At 42.1% G+C, this 19,228-nt stretch overlaps 1 protein-coding gene across 2 annotated transcripts in view; it reads left to right on the top strand.

The window, feature by feature from the left end:
• The first annotated feature begins 2,801 nt into the window (after window positions 1–2,801).
• Window positions 2,802–19,228, top strand: part of LRATD1 (LRAT domain containing 1) — a 372,203-nt gene continuing 355,776 nt past the window's right edge. The window contains exons 1-2 of one of the 2 annotated variants that reach the window (XR_014018687.1): window positions 2,802–3,033; window positions 4,022–5,646. Coding sequence is in view for 1 of the 2 variants with exons in the window: in XM_081265469.1 (XP_081121595.1) it covers window positions 4,058–4,936 (879 nt within the window). In the remaining variant the exon portion in view is untranslated. Of the gene's footprint in view, window positions 3,034–4,021; window positions 7,315–19,228 lie in introns of those variants that run through there. The other variant, XM_081265469.1, reaches the window with a different exon arrangement.

Below are 19,228 nucleotides of genomic sequence, written 5' to 3'. Positions count from 1 at the left end.
AACAACCTCATGAGGGAGATATTTTTATTATCTATATTTTGTAGGTAAGAAATCTGACCTGCAAAGGTTAGGGTAACAGACCCAGTTAACCAGCTCACAAGTATTGAAATACAGTTCAAAGTAGTTGGGTTTGGGTTGTGCTTTGATGACTATATTCTGCTGTTGATGACATTGCATTTCTTTAGTGTAACAATAAAAGAAAAAACAATTTACAAACAACATTTGTGATGAAAATATATGTTTTATAATGTTGGCATCCTTCAACTTTTTATTTCGTTTCCTTCATAACTGCCAAAGGCCTACAAAGTACAGATCTTTTTCTTGGTTTACTTTTAGCTCTCTTCTTTCCCAAGCCTTGGATTCAGAGTCCCCTGCCTTTTATTTCATGGGGGATCCCAGGTATTTATTCTTCCTCAATAACTAAGCAGTAAGTCTTTCATTGTGGCAGAAGGGAGGAGATGGGAGGAAAATTCAAAAAGTTGCATATTGGCATCTTAAAGTTTAGGTACTGTTTCTCCAAGCACTGACACTATTTTTTAAAGTTCATTAAGCTATAGAGTGTTGGATACAAAGCAGTAAGCAGCCTGCTTACACTGTAGCCAGGGGTAGTATGGAATAGGACAGGCAGGACTGGACACAGCATGTAGGTTAAAAATGTTTGTGAGCAAGATTTGATCTTGGGAATGCAGAGAGGTTTAAAAGGGGACAGGGGGTATTCAGAGTCAAGTGCTGAGCTGCTTTCAATGAGCACCTCTCAGACATCAGTGTGAACTCTTCAGATTCCTCCTCCCAGACAGCACAAAAGTCCAGCTTATAACAAGATCAATAATTCACTTCTTGGTCTCAGAAACTACTTGTTCAATTCTCTTAACTTCAGGGCCAAAATGAGTTGTTTATTATTTACAGCAAATAAAAAAAAAATTACAGCCTATGGTCAGTTCCAAGAATGGCAACTTGTTTCCTAATAAATTGGCAGGTGGACAGTGGCCAAATTTCTGAAAAGATTTAAGTAAATCAAATGTATACAGTTGGCCACTTTAAAATGATTTTCCCACAATACTTACTAAGCATCTACTTTGAAAAATCACTGCATCAGGCAGAGACCTTCAGAAAGCAAACACAAACTGAAGACTTGACAGATTCAAAATACTCAAGCAGAATAATTCGTCAAAGAAAAGAAGCACTGATAGTATGCATCACTCTGCATGTGACCTTGGGCCCAGCAGCTAACTTCTCTGAAGCACCAGCTTTCTCATGTTCTAAAACAAGAGTTTATTCATTCAACAAATCACTGTAGTCTAATTCACAACTGGCTAAACTTCCCACAACTCCAGATGGACTGGTGGCCCAAGGACAGGGGCCTTAGTTTCCTCATTACAATTCAGATATGGGGATTAAATCATCTTCTTAAATCTCTTAGCAAGGTGGAAGTGGTCACTATGGGCTATTTCCCTTTTTATTGTTCCCATGGAGCCCATTGTACACGCAGCATTGAGGAGGCCATGAATACGAAGCTGTGCACCAAGCAAGTCTGTGCTCATCGAGTTCAGTTTGTAAAAAGGAGGAAAATCAACACAAGTATGTGATAAAGCAGGGGAGATGCACTAACAGAGCCTGTGACAGCTGTGCAGGGGGTACAAAGAGGGAACATCAAATTCTCTCTAGAGAGAAAGTCTACAGGCACAAGGCCATGGGTTTGATAAATAAATAAATAAATAAATAGCCTAAGTCCAGTCTTAAGCATAAGCATCATGGAGACTAGAACCGAAGTCTAGGAACTTCTTGAGGCTTAACGTCCTAACTCCGAAAATTGCTGGTCTAAAATTCTGTATTGTGACCGTCGTTTTTTAGCATCCAATATCCAGGGGGCATTCATTCATGAAGTTCTCATCCAGAAACGCCATCAGGAATTACTGAATAATACCATTCTCCCACAAAACCAAACAAAAATCCCTTACCAATGGCGATTCTGGGGCTTAGGAAACACAAGTCCTACTGTGGGCACTTGCGATGCACCCCTTTCATAGGGGTAAAAAAATGGAGGACAAAACCAGGCAGAGTCAGGGAAGAGGCCGGCCAAGACTCAGACTTTTGGGTCGCAATTGACATCTCTCTCCTTTTAAACCAGGCACCAGCACCGGGTCAGCACCTTCATTTGGCTGAAAGCAAAGGAGCTAAACACCACCACCGCAATTTCAAAAGCATCTGTGCCTGGATGGAAAAGGGTCTTTAAGCCAAGGGCCAGCCCAAGGGTCATCAGGAACCGAGATTCCAGAGTCCCGGCACAGACCCACGGACCGCCTTAGGCGATTTCGCTCCCTGCCCGCGAATACCCGCAGCGCCTGGGCCAAGATGCGATGCGTACACGGTGTTTTTTTTTTTTTTTTTTTTTTTTTTTGTTCTTTTTTTCTCTCCACCCCCAGACTCAGCTTCCCTCCTGGAGTCTGTCCTTCGGAACAGGGAACATGGAACGCGGGCGGACTGTGTTACAATCAGCTCATTTACAATCAGCTCGGTGGAGACTGGGGACGCGGGTGACACCGCTCAGCAGCGCAGTACAGCTGCGCCGCGCTTAGCTAGCGCTCCCCACCCGCGCTCACACCTACGCTCCTGGGGGCTGTGTGCGTTCGGGTGCGCGGGGGCCGGGCGAGGTGGAGCGCACCAGAGATCCGCCCCTGATTCCTCCCCCTCCGGCTGAGATTGGCAGGGCCCGGGCACCAACTCCAGCCAATGAGCGAGTTCCGGGGCGGGCCCTGGAGCTGCAGCTCAGGCTACTTAGAGTCGTCCGCGCGGCTGTAGGAAAGCACAGCCCAGCCCCGACTGCCCAGGTGGAGCACCCTTGCAGCTAGAGAAGACAGGAGCGCACCGGTACGGCGCCGGGCACAGCAGCAAAGCAGGGTTCGGCGAGGGGTAGAGCTGAGCCACAGCCTCACGCGCAGCCCGGGACCCATTCGCCACCGCCGTCTCCGCAGCACCCATGGGGACCAGGAGACTTTAAAGGAGTTTGGGGGTTCAGGAGCAGGGAAATCACCGGTACGGAGAGGCGGCATTCTTTGCCTCGGAAACGTATTTTTTTTTTCCGACTGATTGTTTGGATCGTGTATTGGGTAGGAAGAAAGGGGTATTTGGGCTGAAAGTAAAGCTCTGCACACACACACACACACACACACACACACACACACACTGCACTAATATTCTGCACTGGCTTCCGGGTCTCTTTGTTAGGTTATTTTAGAGCAGCCTCGCCCTGGCGCAGTCCGATTGGCTCTGCTGGGTTAAAAGCAGGCAAAGTAAGGGGCAGAGTGCACCTGCCTGCGTGGGCAGGTGTGCCCGGGTGCTTGAGTATACATGCATTAGCAAGGGTGCAAGCTCGGTTTGGAATTGTGTACGAATGGGGGGAGGGCGTCTAAGTGTGCCAGTGTGTCGTCGCGAGGGTTTGTCATTGTGGGTGTATGTACCAGCCTGTCAGTGTCACTGTGCAGAATTTTGCTGGCATTTAGTGAATACCTGGGAATGTGTCCGATTGTCATTGTATAAACCGCGGTCAGGGGTGGGGTGCAACCTAGGGCAAAACTGGGAGATGGGCGAGAGAGGGTGGGGACTTAAATGTGGGCTCAGCTTTCTTCAAGCTCTCTGGCCTTAGACGTCCCTTCTGCCTCCCAAACCACCCTCCGTCCTTCCTTGGGCGTCTGTCTCCTATGCTGCCACAGTCCACGCTCTCCCTATTGGGACTTCGCATCATCTCCAGCCCGCCTGCATTTTCTCTTGTGGGAGTTAGAATAGGCTTCCCGGACAGGGTCGGAGGCCGTGTGGTGGCTGGTGGCGTCCGCTCTGGCCCGCGGGACTGGTAGCTTCTGTACCTCCTTCCCCACCACAGGGAGGCACAGGGAACTCGGCTGGCGCAGGTGACAATAATGCGGGGCGTGCGCGGGCGGGCAGGTCCCAGGGGCACTGTCCATCTTGGAGGGACATTAGAGTCCCCCTGACTCTGATGGTGTCTGTTTCTCCTCTTCTTCCGCAGATCCCAGTTCCTGGCCCTCGCCTCGCCGTGTCATTGATGGGCAACCAACTGGACCGCATCACCCACCTCAACTACAGCGAGTTGCCCACGGGGGACCCGTCCGGGATTGAGAAGGACGAACTTCGGGTCGGGGTCGCCTACTTCTTCTCGGATGAGGAGGAGGACCTGGACGAACGCGGGCAACCCGACAAGTTTGGCGTGAAGGCCCCCCCAGGCTGCACCCCCTGCCCAGAGAGCCCTAGCCGCCACCACCACCACCTGCTGCACCAACTAGTCCTTAACGAGACTCAGTTCTCCGCCTTTCGGGGCCAGGAATGCATCTTTTCCAAAGTGAGCGGCGGCCCTCAGGGCGCGGACCTGAGCGTCTACGCTGTCACCGCGCTGCCAGCGCTCTGCGAGCCCGGCGACCTGCTGGAGCTGCTGTGGCTACAGCCGGCTCGGGAGCCGCCCGCGCCGGTCCCGCACTGGGCGGTGTACGTGGGCGGCGGGCACATTATCCACCTGCACCAAGGCGAGATCCGCCAGGACAGCCTGTACGAGGCGGGCGCGGCCAACGTGGGCCGGGTGGTGAATAGCTGGTACCGCTACCGCCCGCTGGTGGCCGAGCTGGTGGTGCAGAACGCCTGCGGCCACCTGGGCCTCAAGAGCGAGGAGATCTGCTGGACGAACTCGGAAAGCTTCGCCGCCTGGTGCCGCTTCGGCAAGCGGGAATTCAAAGCCGGAGGGGAGGTGCCGGCCGCTACGCAGCCCCCGCAGCAGCAGTACTATCTTAAGGTGCATCTGGGGGAAAACAAAATCCACACTGCCCGGTTTCACAGCCTGGAAGACCTCATCCGCGAGAAGCGCCGCATCGACGCCAGTGGCCGCCTGAGAGTGCTCCAGGAGCTGGCCGACTTGGTGGACGACAAGGAGTAGCCTGCCTGCCCCGCCTGTGTCCAGCGCCGGGTTCCCTTCCAGTCTGTGCCGGGCGGGCTTCGCGGCTGGCTGGCAGTTCTTGATCCCCAACCCACCCCCGCGTGCGTCAGCCGCCGGTGGTCTGTGCGAGGGGCTGCACCCTTGCACCCCGCCGGCCAGCGGCAGGAAGTCTCAGGAACTGACCCTGGGACTGAAAGGGCGAAGCTGCGCGCGCCTCTCTGAGAACCTCAGTGGTGGTAAAGATGTTGGGAGACCCCAGAGAGTGCTTTTCCCTTGAGTTGTAAAGGGAGAAGGGAAAGGGGCAGAGGAGAGCAGGGACGTGACCTTTCCCGTGAGTCAAGGATCAGTGGCTTGCACCTGACAGGGAAATTATCCATTAGGAAAAAGGGACCCTCAATACCCCAAATGTGCACAGACAGGCCAGTCGGAGGCGAGGATTGGTCTTTTCAGGGCACCGTTCACCTCCTGTATGAATGTGTCCCCAGAATGCAGGATTTCCAAGAAATCAAGCCTGCCCCTTGTGCACTGGTGAATAGTTCTGCGAGAAAGCACTTCGGGACTCTGGGTTATCCTGAGGCTGCCTGGGACTCTTCCAGCTCTCCAGCCCCAGGTCTCCTGACTTTATTCCAGGCTCTGGGCTAAGCTAGATAGTTTTTGCTTCCTGTTCTTTGCACCAGAGGGAGCAGACGCCACCCCACCCGCATTTGCCTGTGAGTCTCCCTCCTTGGCCGAAGGGAAGCCTTCCGGTCTGGGAGGACAATAGCATGGCTAATTTGATGTGGAGAGCGGGCCCCACCCGGGAAAAGGAGATAGTTCACCTGGTGTCTGGGAACTTGAATGGGTGCAGAAGGGCGGCTTATTGTTCTGAACCCTTGATTACTCCCTCCTCGGGCTGCATTTCAAAAATAGTCATATTTTTAAAGGGATTGGAGGAGTGGGAGGGGGAGGACACGGCAACATTCCAGAAACCAGCATTGTGACAACACCATAGCCAGAATATTTAGTTTGGCTTTTCCTAACATAGAAATCTTAGAAGGTGGGGGAAAGGAAATCAAGTTTGAAAAAATGAGAGAGCAGTTTTCCAACTATGTCAACAAAGCCTATCGTGTTGATGTTTTTATTGACCATTTTAGCAACATGCTAATAAAATTTCAAATTGAAATTTTTATTTTCATGGCTTTAATCCATGATAGTTTAAATACTGGGGGCCATTAAGAGTGGATTTAGCTAAGAGCTTAGCTAACATTTGCCTTTTCACTCTATTCTTTCTCAAATTGTATGAGAATTCTGTTTTTGAATATTGTAGTTATTTTATTTTATTTTATTTGGCTTAAAAAGCAGCCCTAGTAATGGTGGAGTTGTTGATTAATGTGTATATTGTACTGAATTTCTGTTAGTTAAAGGGTTTACTGCTTTGGTGGAAATCGCTAGCAGGTTCCTTGATGGTTCTTTTCTCCATGTTGTGTATCATTACCATTTCACATTTGCATTTCTATTTTTTCTCTTCTCCTGATCTCCTTAAAAAGGAATCTAGAGTTTGTGTGTCCCCCCCCCCACTCCCTGCCCCTTCTTTAGCTAGTCCCACAGTTCATTCCTGAAAACAGGGAATAACTTGAAGAATCGGGACAAAAATATATTTTCCAAAATCTTAAGGTTGTATGAAACTCATTCCTTGAGCAAGGGTTTACAAACTTCTGTCCTTGGGCTGCAGCCCCAGTCTGACTGATTGTTACTGACTGGTTGTGACTTGGCTCTGTGTATTAAGACACCTTACAGCATCTGTCTCTTTTGAGGGAATTTGTCAAATAATGGTGTTTAGCTAATTGTTGCAAGCAATTGCATAATAACAGCTACAATTTAGTTGGACAGCAAATATTATGGCCAAAGCCAGTTTCTGGCATTTCAAAAATAATGCAATAAAAACTAGTCGAGGTTAGCTGAGACTGGAAATGCCTTTTCCATGGTAAATGATTCATTTCTGGTGTGTGTGTGTGTGTGTGTGTGTGTGTGCGCGCGTGTGGTTTTGTTTTGTGTTTTGTTGGTTTTTATTCTGGATTCATTTCCTGACCTTGAATCAAAAGGTCGGATCAATGAAATATGAACTAAAGTATTTTTCTTAAGCCTACTGAGTGATTTATTTTTTTGAAAATGTTTAAATGTATATGCTTCTCTTTCAGCACATGCAACAGCAAAACTTTTATAATAACTATCTTAACTTTGCATGTATGGAGAACTGAAAGTCATCTATTTCCCTAACTTATTCTTCTCAATAACAGATGGCAGATCATAAACCAAAATTCTTTATTGTATCCACATACTCCATATTCTTTACTGTGTCCTACTACTGTATCTTGGCTCCCTGCTATATTAAAAACCATCCTAAGCACTTGTTCTAACAGGAGTCCTTCTTGACATTTTGTCGTCCACCTGTCACTCAAAAAGTCAGAGTTCTGCAAAAGAAATCAGTCAGTCTCTATCTTAACCTAATGCTGGAATTTATTTCCTCTGATGGCACTTAATCTAATGTCTCTCTTAAGAAGAGTGTCATTTTAATTGAGGAATTGTTCACCAGATTCAGAATTCCTGAAACTAGATGGCAATAAAATAAGAGTTGGGCAGTTAAAGTAGTTTATTATTGTATTGGTCTATTAAAGACTTGGTTGGTAATAATACTTCTTACAGATTCACCATTATAAAACACTGGTTACGGAAGAAACTTGAAAGATTTTTAAGGCTTCTCAGATTTCTTTTGAAATAATTATCATCTCTTCCTCAATGCTGGTAAAAACTAATAGCAAAATAATTCTAATAATAATAATACATCTAGGTGCTTTATCCTGGGGGAAAAAAGTGTGTGTTTTTCAGGGTGTTATTAAGGATGCTACTGAATCCAAGAAGATGAAAGTTCCTTTGATAGTTGGCAAGGGCACCCCTACTTTTATTAGGGGTGAATGCACTATTTCTAAATTGTACCAAAGTTATAGAAATGAAGCCACAAGTCTATTCATATTTTAATACAGGCCAGAAATTTAATTCTAGTCTTACTTGTCCTCAGGGGACAACAGTGTCATAGTCCATGAGGTACCATGAAGTAGAAAGTGTTTCTGCTCAACCTTCTCCAGTACAAAGCAAAGTTCCCTCTATTCTGTCTCCACTTTCAGGGGGCGATTCTGAACAGAAAATTACTACTACTAAAAAAAAAAAAAAAAAAAAAAAAAAGTAAAAAGCCAGATCCTTCTAAGAGTGCTTTACTACTTATTTTCTTTTGAGAGAGAGAGAGAGAGAGAGAGAGAGAGAGAAACTGGGCATAGTTTCTGAGCCTGTAATGATGATATTCTATAAGGTATTCCTTCTTTTAAAAGAGAAATCCTGTAGAAGTTACATATGTTGCATTTATTTTTTAATTTAAAAATATATCAATGAGCCCAATGATATATTTTAAAACTTTTAAGTCCCTGTCATAACAGCATTTTAAAAGATGCATATAAATCAACTTGCAGTTAGAAAATACCTGTGCCAGATATAAAATCAAACACAGAAGCAGGGTTGTCAGCTCAGTGGCATCAGATGATTTCACTAGATTTCTTTTTAATTGTCTTATTTTTCTTCCCTTATGTATCATATTTCTTTGGTGAACACTTTTTTTTTGAATAGTGACTTTTTTTTAGAAAAGCATTTATTGATGTTTATAAAATAATTCATTACCTGAATCATGAGTGTATGCTAACAGTCTTCAAACATCACTTTATTGATTACTTATGTTCTGTATGCTTTCAACATCCCTAAGAGTTAAATGTGTTCATCATCTGATCAATGAAAGGAGCAGGGTCAAGTTTCAGTTAGATTAACAATAAATTGCATAGTCGTAATAGGGCCACCTAAATTTCTTTTATCCAAATGCATCACATGCAAATAGTCAAAGCTCTTTCTCTCCCCCCCCCACCCCCCACCCCCATTGCTGGGGTTTGAACCCAAGGTCTCAGATGCTAAGCACATGCCCTACTACTGAGCTTCATCTCTACCTGCAGCCAGGTTTTCTCTTTGAAATAATGGAAGAAAATCTAATTAATATTTGCTTCACAGAGATGATTTGCCACACACAAAATGTCTGCAGTTCAAAAATACAGGTTTCCAGGTCTCTTGAAATATAAAGAATTTCATTTAGAGAATGTTTATCTTAGATGCATGCCAATTTATTTTTGTTGAAAAGTATTAGTTATTAGCAGAATATAAATATTTGTTAAGTATATTTACATGCATATGAACACATATGTAAATATATACATACTATATACATGCATATTACATCTGTACACATTCATAAACATACAGAATTTTTAAAACAAAATGAGGAGTGACTTTGAGATTTATGTAAGTGGGTCTAAAAGATCTGGAGATCAGAAACAGCTAAGGGGCAACTGCACAGCAAGCGGTTACACCTGAAACTAAACATTAGCAACAAGGAGAAACTGTGAAAGCCACAGGGTTAGCTTTAATCTCACTTTTGAAGTATGGACATGGCTTCTCTAAAAAAAAAATAAATAATAATAATAATAATAATAATATAATAAGATTCAAAGGAAAACTGAAAAGGTTGGGAAGCAGTTGGAAAACAGGGACCAGGATGCAGTGGGAGGTTATGGGATGATACGAGCTAACAGCTTTTCCACAGGGGATGGCTGTGCTTTGTTTTAACTGAACAAAATCTGGAACCCTATTTTCAAAATCTGAGAAAATCTGGAATCCTATTTTCAACAATTCAATAATTCCTATAATTCTCTGATTTTATAACTCAAAGCTTACCTTTAAGGTTGAAAGTTTATCACATTTGGACTTGCACTATAACAGGTTTAAATATTTGAATATATTGTGAAAAAAATAATAGTCTTTCCTGTACTTGTTGCTGAAGGATACTCTTAAATTCTTGCTTTTGATGGCAGAACACCCAGTTGACAGGTTCCTGGGCTATGGTCCTGTAACATTCTCTCTGATGGCTGATGGAACAAGGCACATTGTAGGTGCTCCCTAAATACAAGTTTAGGGCAGCTCTCCAGAAACCTGATCACCAGGAAACTTGGAAAGCACACCACTTGGTTCACCTGCAGAGTGAAACAGAAAGAACTTAATAAGTTGGCAGGGTTTTAGCACCTCAGCTACATAAACACACAATGTGAGGCTTAGGCTGATTGATTTCAGGCATTTGGAATATCCAGTTTGCTTCTAGAAAAAAATATCAAGGATTCCAGGAAAACAAGAATATACTCTCTTGTCATTTGGTCCGAAAGGGGAAAGCAAACTAATAATTCTGACTGCAACTTCTTACAACTTCGTATCTCATTCACCTCAAAGAAAGAATCTTTCTTGCATGAAATCACAAGATTATTCCTTCAGAAGGAAGCTTATTATTGAAGCTCTTGCGAAAAATGTAGATGAACTCTTATTGGAATATACCCTCAGCTCTATGGGAAGATTAGCTTTGCAGTTTGGTTGAGGGTGTTTTTCTAAATAAATATTACTCATTTATATAAAAAAAAAATAACTGCTATGCCTGATGACTTTTATAATCCAATTACTTTTTGTGAACATGAATTCTGAACTTATTTTTTCCCAAAGGGTAGGCGCTTATGAGATATTAGGTGCCTTAAAATTCTAGGACAAAATAAATGCTCCAAAAGTTAATTCTAGCTTCATTTAATACTAAAGCAAACAAACAAACAAATGTTATATATCGCCAATTCTTATACATGCTTCCAAAGAAAATTCTTGCCATCAATCCATGATAGAGACACTAATGTTCTGCTCATACCACCATGGGACACTTGAGAGCTTTTCTATTATAAGTATATTGATACTTCCTTTGGCAAATATGTTGTTCTAAATTCCCTCCAACAGTCTTGCAAAACATCAGTTCTCTGCTCAGTTCCAAGTCCACTCTTTTCAGATTTTAGATTCTCCCAGAGGATGCTCAGACCTGGGGTCATACTGACAGTGGCTTTGTAAAGCATCCTATCTCCCAACAGCACACACTTTTTCTCCTCCTGCTTCTTGTGAAAGTGTCTGCCTTGGATGTCTGAGCCAATGTGAGGTAAAGCCCAGAGGAAGGATTATCATATTTAGCTGAAACAACAACAACAACAAATAACATGATTATCAGTTAGATTGGAATTTCATATAGATGATAACTGTTTGGGAATTAAGTATCTCCCGTGCAATACTTAGGTCACACTTATATTCAATCGTGCTCACCTGAAGTTCAAATGTAACTGCACATCTAGTATATTACCTCATAATTCTACACAGAGAACTGCATTTCTGAGAAAGCCACTGTGTCCCAGACGTTTTCGAGCGGACACAGCCTGAGGTCTTGACGGATTGCTTGTGTGTGTTTGAAGGCAAAAACCAGATTCAGGTTCAGGGACAAGTATAGATTTCAGGAGAAGCCTCAGAAAGAGGAGTTTATAGCCCCATAATCATTGAGAGAGGATTGGTTTGTGCATAGGTTCAGATGGCTGTCCCAGGCATCTCTATCCGTGACTCTTCTGGTTGTATTTTATAAGACACACCATCCTTTATGTGAGCGTATGAAGAATATCTTCTAGACACTGTCAGAATCACCCTGCCACTGACTTTGGGTCCACCTGCTGCTTATCCCATCTGGATCCTCACTAGGTACCTGGCTGTCCACACAGCTTCCTCCCTTTAGCTCCTCTATCCAAACACCTGCAGCCATGGCGATCTTTCCAAATACAGACGCATCACTCACAAAGTAAAGGTCTCGCTCCTTAGTGGGCAGCAGGGGCCTCCACAATGTGAGCCTGTCTTCACTCACCTGCATTTCCCTCAGTTCTCAGCGTACACTCAGGTGCTTTGGTCAGCTTTCATTGCTATGACCAAAAGACTTGACGGAGAACAACTTAAAGGAAGAAAAGTTGATTCTGACTCACGGTTTCAGAGGTTCAGGCCTTGGTCAACCAACTTCATAGCTCTTCGCCCAAGGTGAGGCAGCCCATCATGGTGGAAGGGCATGGCAGGAGAAAGCAGCTCAGGACATGGCCACTAGGAAGCAGAGAGAGTTCCACTCACCTAGGACAAAGTATACACCCCAAAGTCACGCCCTGGTGACCTACCTCCTCCAGTCATACCCAGCACCTGCCTACATCTACCACCCATAATCTATGTAAGTGAAATAATGAACTGATGAGGTTACAGCTCTCATAATCTAATCAATTCACCTCTGAGCATTCTTGCATTGTCTCACACATGGACTTTTGGGGGACAGTTCATATCTACACTACAACATTAGGCCACATAGGACCATTTGTAAAAGATGAAGTTGTCATTCATGCTGTCTTGACTTTGAATCCTGTCCCTTTTACCTGATTGCCAGTCTATAATGTCTGGTTGGGAGGATTCTGACATACACTTTTTTTTGGTACTGAGGAATGAACCCAGGGGTGCTTAACTACTGAGCCACATCCCCAGCTCTTTTTTGTATTTTATTTATAGACAGGGTCTCGATGAGTTGCTAAGTGACTTGCTAAATCGCTGAGGCTGGCTTTGACCTCTACATCCTCCAGCCTCAGCCTCTCGAGCCACTGGAGTTCCAAGGCCTAGCACTTGAATTCACTATTGAGTGAATGAAAGAAGAACTGAGGAAGGGAGAAACATAGGTGTGCCTCAGTAATCCCCACATAATAGAGATATCCTAAAGTATATCTCTCAACTTATACATAACTCTAAGAACCATAAAGTTGAAAATTAGTTTCTGTTTAGAAAATAAGCTCCAATGATGAAGAACTAACTTTGCATTACATTATACAGCACATGATGAGAGATTATCCACACACAGTTTATAAAGTTTTTCTGTCCTGGTTGTACTAGCATATACATTTCTTTATGAATGAACTTTATGAGTTTCATTACCATGAAAATACAGATTTTTCTCCTCTTGGTAATTTAATTTCCTCCTAGGTGAGATAGCTTTGAGAGTTGCAAATTTAGAAGACAGCTGAGGATTGACTTTCAAAAATTAAAGATAAAACGAGACACTTTGCATATGGGCTTCTTTGGTTAATGAGCCCTAGTCTGCCAAAGATATGGAATCAAAGAATCTACTGAAAACCCATGTCCTGTTCACATTTTGGACAGTTGAATTCTCCTCATTGTACCATTAAGTAAACATACCTTCTTCTGTATGCAAAAAGAAAATAATCAGTGTACCTGACATTCCAGCAGTGGGGAAAGGTGGAGAGGAGGGGGAGATGGAAAAAAACAGTGTCTTTTGCATTTGACCCTTCAGGCTGGTTGAACAACTAGAATAATTTGAAATAATTTGAAATGCAAAAGAGCATTAAAAATGTAACTAGATTAATATCTTATGAAGTATACATGCTTTCATATTTGATATTTTCCCCAGATCTCTTAGGGGGTGCACCGAAACTTTTCCAAGTAGGTACTATCCTCTGGGTATTTAATAGAGTTCAATCTGGTCTTGACCATGGTTATGGTTGTCAGTGTCTAAGGAAAGTAATTTTATTTTGGGATTTTTAAGACATAATATCCTTTTGAGAAAAATAGTATCAGAACTCAAGAATGGAGTAATATGAAATATGAAATATTCTAATTTGGGATTAGAAATTCAGGTAAATAGGAATTCTGGTTAAATGTAGCTTTTGCCCAGAGAACAATTTCCAGAGGAGATGAGGGAGGAGATTTTTCCAGTCTGCAGGTCTCACTATTCCAATCTCAGAGGTCCGTGTCCTGCACATGCAAGCACTTATTTGTGTATGATTTTATGAGACAGGATCTACACAAGAAGACAGGAGCAGAACAAGTTATTCTGTCCTCTACAGAACAACAAAATAACTGTCTAAACCAAATCTTCTCTGCCCTGGTTGCTTTCTCAAAGCCTTTTAAGGATTTTCCATAACTTACAGGATAAAATCCAGGTTCTCTCTGGGCTGGGGATGTGGCTCAAGCAGTAGCATGCTTGCCTGGCATGCGTGGGGCTCTGGGTTTGATCCTCAGAACCCCATACAAATAGAATAAAGATGTTGTATCCACCGATAACTGAAAAATAAATGTTAAAAAATTTTCTCTCTCTCTCTTAAAAAAAAAAAAATCCAGGTCCTCTGGTCCATGCAAACTCTGCTCCAGTCTGTCATCCCTCCCCATCCCCCAGCCTCTGAAGCTTCACTCCCTGACCCATCTGCTGAGAGCCATTAGCCAAGTAGGTATGACAGTTTCCTTGCCAGTGTACCCCATGTTGCTTAGAGGAAGGACTCGTGGAAATGGACCTGCCTTGGACACTTGCAGTGACATTGCATGTATGTTTGAGAAAGGTGACCCTGCTCAAGGACCAGGGTGGATCCGGGTTTTAGGGAGTATCCTGCTCCTTGGGTTTAGGGTGGTTCCAGGTTTAAGGTGTACCCTGCTGGGAATAGGGCCTATCCTGCTGATTAGAGCCTGGTGGAGTACGTGAATTTAGTGGCAGAACGTGTTTGTTTACTAATTTAAATTAGGTAAACAGCTGTTAAGGATTGTTTTTAAAGGAGGTTAACAGATCTGTTTGTTTGCTTTCACCTTTCCTTTTCATTATATTTAATAATTCTGTTCAGGATAATGTCTCTTTAGCATCTTTGCCAGAATTCCCATCTCCATCCCAGTGCCGGTGAAGACTAAGATAAAACCAAACTACAGCTTCTATGATAGCTATCACAGTAAACTGAATAAACTGATGCATCAATGAATATAACTCAACAAGTAATGCTCAATCAAGGACTCGATTTACTTTGGGAAGATATGGACATATTGATAGACTCCTCCACTTTGAACTGCTTACAGAACTATCCTTTGGTGCTGATAATGCCAAGGTTGTGGGTTTGTTCCCCGTACGGGCCACCAAATGCCACAGTCTGGCTGGGCACAGAATCACGAGCCACCACAGCTTTGTAGGTTCAAACACCAATTCTTTATTCCCGAACTCACCCTGGCCCTCTACAAACATGTTCTGGGGAAAAATCACATTCTGCCGTAAAATTCACATACTCCACCAGGCTCTAATCAGCAGGATAGGCCCTATTCCCAGCAGGGTACACCTTAAACCTGGAACCACCCTAAACCCAAGGAGCGGGATACTCCCTAAAACCTGATCCGCCCTAATCCAGTAGGATCCTCCCTAAACCCGGATCCACCCTGGTCCTTGAGCAGGGTCACCTTTCTCAAACATACATGCAATGTCAGTGCAAGTGTCCAAGGCAAGTCCATTTCCACGAGTCCTTCCTCTAAGCAACATGGGGTACACTGGCAAGGAAACTGTCATACCTACTTGGCTAATGGCTCTCAGCACCCATCGAAGTAATTCTTACTAGAAAACCCTTGTATTGAGCCTTACCTTCCTCTAGTTCCTTTTTGCCCCTTTGCTTAAGCTGTTTCATTTGGGTGGACCATCCTTCTTCCTTCCTCAGGCACAGGTCAAAACCTGAGTTTTAACAGGGACCCGGTTCACATACTGGCTGCTCTGTGGAATCACTTTTCCTTCAACACCCTCTTCAGCAGCAACCACAAGCCAAACTGATCCTCTCCCATTGAGTTCCTGAACATTTTATCCAAACACTTAACATTCATTGTATCCTGTTAATATTCCGATTTTCCACCCCTAAACTATGTCCAACACAATTATTTAAGTTAATGGGAATCTGATTGCCTTCTGAAATAGATTTTAATTTTGAGTCAGAGATCTTGGCATTTTGATCTTTGGTTCATTAGCAGCTAGTATCTGGTTCATATTTGATGTTCAACCAATGCTGATGTGATTCAACTCAGTTAATTTAATTCAAAAGTAGCTCTCCCACTATAAGCACAGTAGGGTAAAGTGCACTTTTATGTTAATTTTCTAATGAGAGGTCAATTCCTTAAACAGTTGTTGGGGCCTATGAAAGGCAAGCCTTTGAGTTGATATATACACAGTTTGGCCTTCAGGAATCAGATCTGGTGGAGACAGGTGCACCATTTGCTCTCATCCACTATGGCCTGGAATATAGACCATTACCAAGGTATAATTTGTTAAAAATAAGGAAGCAGCATTTGAAAACATGTGTGCTCCAAAAAATCAAAATCATTGACTGACATGGAGAATGTAAATAATGACTCCAAAACAATTATGCTTTTTTGTTTTGATTTTTATTAATAGTTGGGAATATAGATTAATATTTTTACTCATTATTTAAATATAATAGACTATCCTATGTCATTATTTCGTAAAATGCTACTTTTAGAGTGAGTTTAGTCCTTCAAAGTCTGTAGAAGCATAACTTAAATGTGTAGAAGCAAAGCCCACTTGCTTTTGAACTGTGAAGATTAGCATCTTATTAGCATTTGATTTACAAATCAGTTCACCTCCTAGTGTATCTCTGTAGACAAGATTCTTAACTGATAGATGGAGTGCTTTTTTAAGATTCAGTTTTCAGGGTTGGGATAAGTTCTCCAAAGGAAGCTGTGCAAACATAAAAGCTTCTTGGAGTTGGTCTAGATCCACACCAGTGATGGAATAAAGAGGTTCATCTCACTCAAGGAGAGAGGCCAAAGTCATGGACAGAAGGACAGGGCCACAGGAGAGTGCAGAGAGGCTGGTGAGGTGGCAAAGGAAAGAATAAAGAAAACGTCGGGCTTCATGAGGACACCAGCCAGTCAAATGGAAGGTGCAAAGTATTTCAGGACCAAGATTCTTCAGCCAAAATCCAATTAGTAATTAAGGTGGAACAATTGCTGAGGGGATTGACAACTCTAAGAAATGGTCTTGGCCCACAGTCCATACAAATATTTCAATTTCAAAGAATATTATGTTCAATTTTAAAATGGCCTTTTGGAAAAAAAAAAAAAACAGGAAATCTTATTAACTTTGGCAGTATTCCTTCAATACAAATAATAGAATTTCTTTGAAGAAAATAAAAACCTAGATCTATTGCTTAAAAAAAAAAATCAAAAACAAAACTAAACAAAAAAACCTTGAACTGGTTTATGTGTTGACAATGGCCTTTGGCACAAAGCATTCACTAGCTTTTTAAAGTCCTCTACTAACTACAGGAAATACCTTCATGAGACCTGGTCTACTACGCAAGCACAATGTTCCTTCTTGAGTGGAATTCCCATTTATTTTAAGAAGGAGTAATTTCATTTATAGGAAAAGATAGAGAAGTTTGTCAAAATTTTCAGGTATATAAGCATCAGTTACTAGACTGCAATTTTTTGAAATGTTGCATCCCATGTTAATGAATTCCAAAGAAAAACAGCTGACTTTATGCATTTATTTTAATAAGGCTGTGAAAACAGTCCATTTACAGTGTAAAAACCCCTTGTCTTTTAAAAATGCTAGACAGAATATTTTAATAAATTAAATTTGTCTGCCTGTCAAATCTGTCAAATTGACAAGAGCCCTCAAGGAGTTTTGCTGATGTTGTAGTTCTATTTTTCCAATAGGATTACATTCAGAATTTAATATGGGCTGCTTAGATGAAGAATCCTTCCATCAGAGTAATTTTAAGTAACAACACTAACATAATATTTTAAGCTTCCAACCTCATAGGGCCAGGGTGATTTTGCTTCCTCTGAAAAATCTTTTATTATCCACAAGAGTGTCTTGAATATTATGCTGTTTACAATGATGAAATAATTTAAGAAGACAAATAAGTTTTCACCATCAGAAGTTTCACCATTGACATTTGATCAGAGGTATGTAGTTTATGTAGTCAGCTGTCATTGGGACAGCCAGATCTTAGGAACCCAGTGAACAGATGAGAACATGGAATCTTGGTGGGCACAAACCCCCAGCTCAAGATCATATGACTTGCAATTAGCAAAACCAACCCTTTAATTCAGGTGTTCTGATACTAAACCGTTAAATTTCTAGTTACATTTCTCTGTCTTCCTGAAATAATCAAATGTTTCTTTTTTTTCTCATAGATAAAACTCACTTAATGTCTCCAGTTAACATGTGAGAAAATTCATGCCAATTTTCTAGTAGCAGTTGGTTAATGAAGTTTGTTACTTTTTCAAAATAATGTACCTAAAAGAAAAAAAGGTAATAAGAGTGTCAAACAAACCCAAACTCTGAAATAACCGTAAAACATGAAATCATCTAGACTTGATTTTTAGCCTCCTGGAATGAAATTCTCAAATACGTGTCTAAAATTTTAAAATGGAATCAAGAGTCAACCTTGAGATTCTTTGTTTTTCATCCTGAACTTCAGAAACAGAGATAATATTCTTGGTTGCTGTTTTAACATTGACTATATAAGCATATATAAATATATTAAATATATAAAAAAACTCAAGATTGGTATTAACACCCAATGGAGTTTGACTCAGCTATTAAGAAAATGAAATTATAGCATTTGCATATAAATGGATGGAGCTGGAGAACATCATGGTAAGTGAAATAAACCAGACTCAGAAAATCAAAGATAGAATGTTTCTTCTCATATGCAGAATCTAGACCAAAATAAGGAACAAGAGAAGGCAGGTGAGGGACTTCATGAAAATAGAAAATCCACCAGTGGAGCCTATAGAGAAAAGAGATTGAGGGAGAGGGAGAAGCGATAGGAAATGGGAAGAATGGCGGAATGAATGGACCAAACTATCTTATGTACATGTATTAATATACAACAATGAATTTCACCTTTATGTTTATCTATAAAGCACTAATTTAAAAAACTATAAGTAAATAGAAGGAAGACCATCAGAGTAGTGGAGCAGGAATAGGGGAAGAAGGAGAAGGGGGGGGTGAAAAAGAAGGTACTAAGGACTGAATTGGGGCAAATTATATTCCATGTTTGTATAATTATGTCAAAATGAACCCCAATATTATGTACAACTAAAATGCTCTAATAAAAACATTATGTTGCTCTCTTGTGTTAGGGAAATGCCTTTCAAAAATAAGTAGAACAAGAAAAAAAATCAATGCTTAACATGTTACTAATTTCTTATAAGTCAAAACTTCTGGTTAAAAAAAATATGTATGTGATTTCAATTAAATTTCTCTGGCAACAGCATGAAGTAGTTTTACAAAACAAAGCTGTGTTTAGTGCCCAGACAGGACTAACAGCAGGGTAATGACATGAGTCAGGCCTGGCCCAGCGCTGGCTGGAGGATCTATTTCTAGGCATAAAGAGGCCTTTCAACTTCGCTAAGAGAGCAGTCCTGTGAGAATCTGCCGTGAATCAATGTTTATCCACGGCCTATTTCATGAAAGAATATCTTGTGACTCAACACGTGGCATTTTGCTTTCTGAATGAG

Source organism: Spermophilus citellus, assembly GCF_964194105.1.
Source record: "Spermophilus citellus genome assembly, chromosome: 13".
Lineage (NCBI taxonomy): Eukaryota > Metazoa > Chordata > Mammalia > Rodentia > Sciuridae > Spermophilus > Spermophilus citellus.
This window is presented reverse-complemented; position numbering and strand designations above follow the sequence as displayed.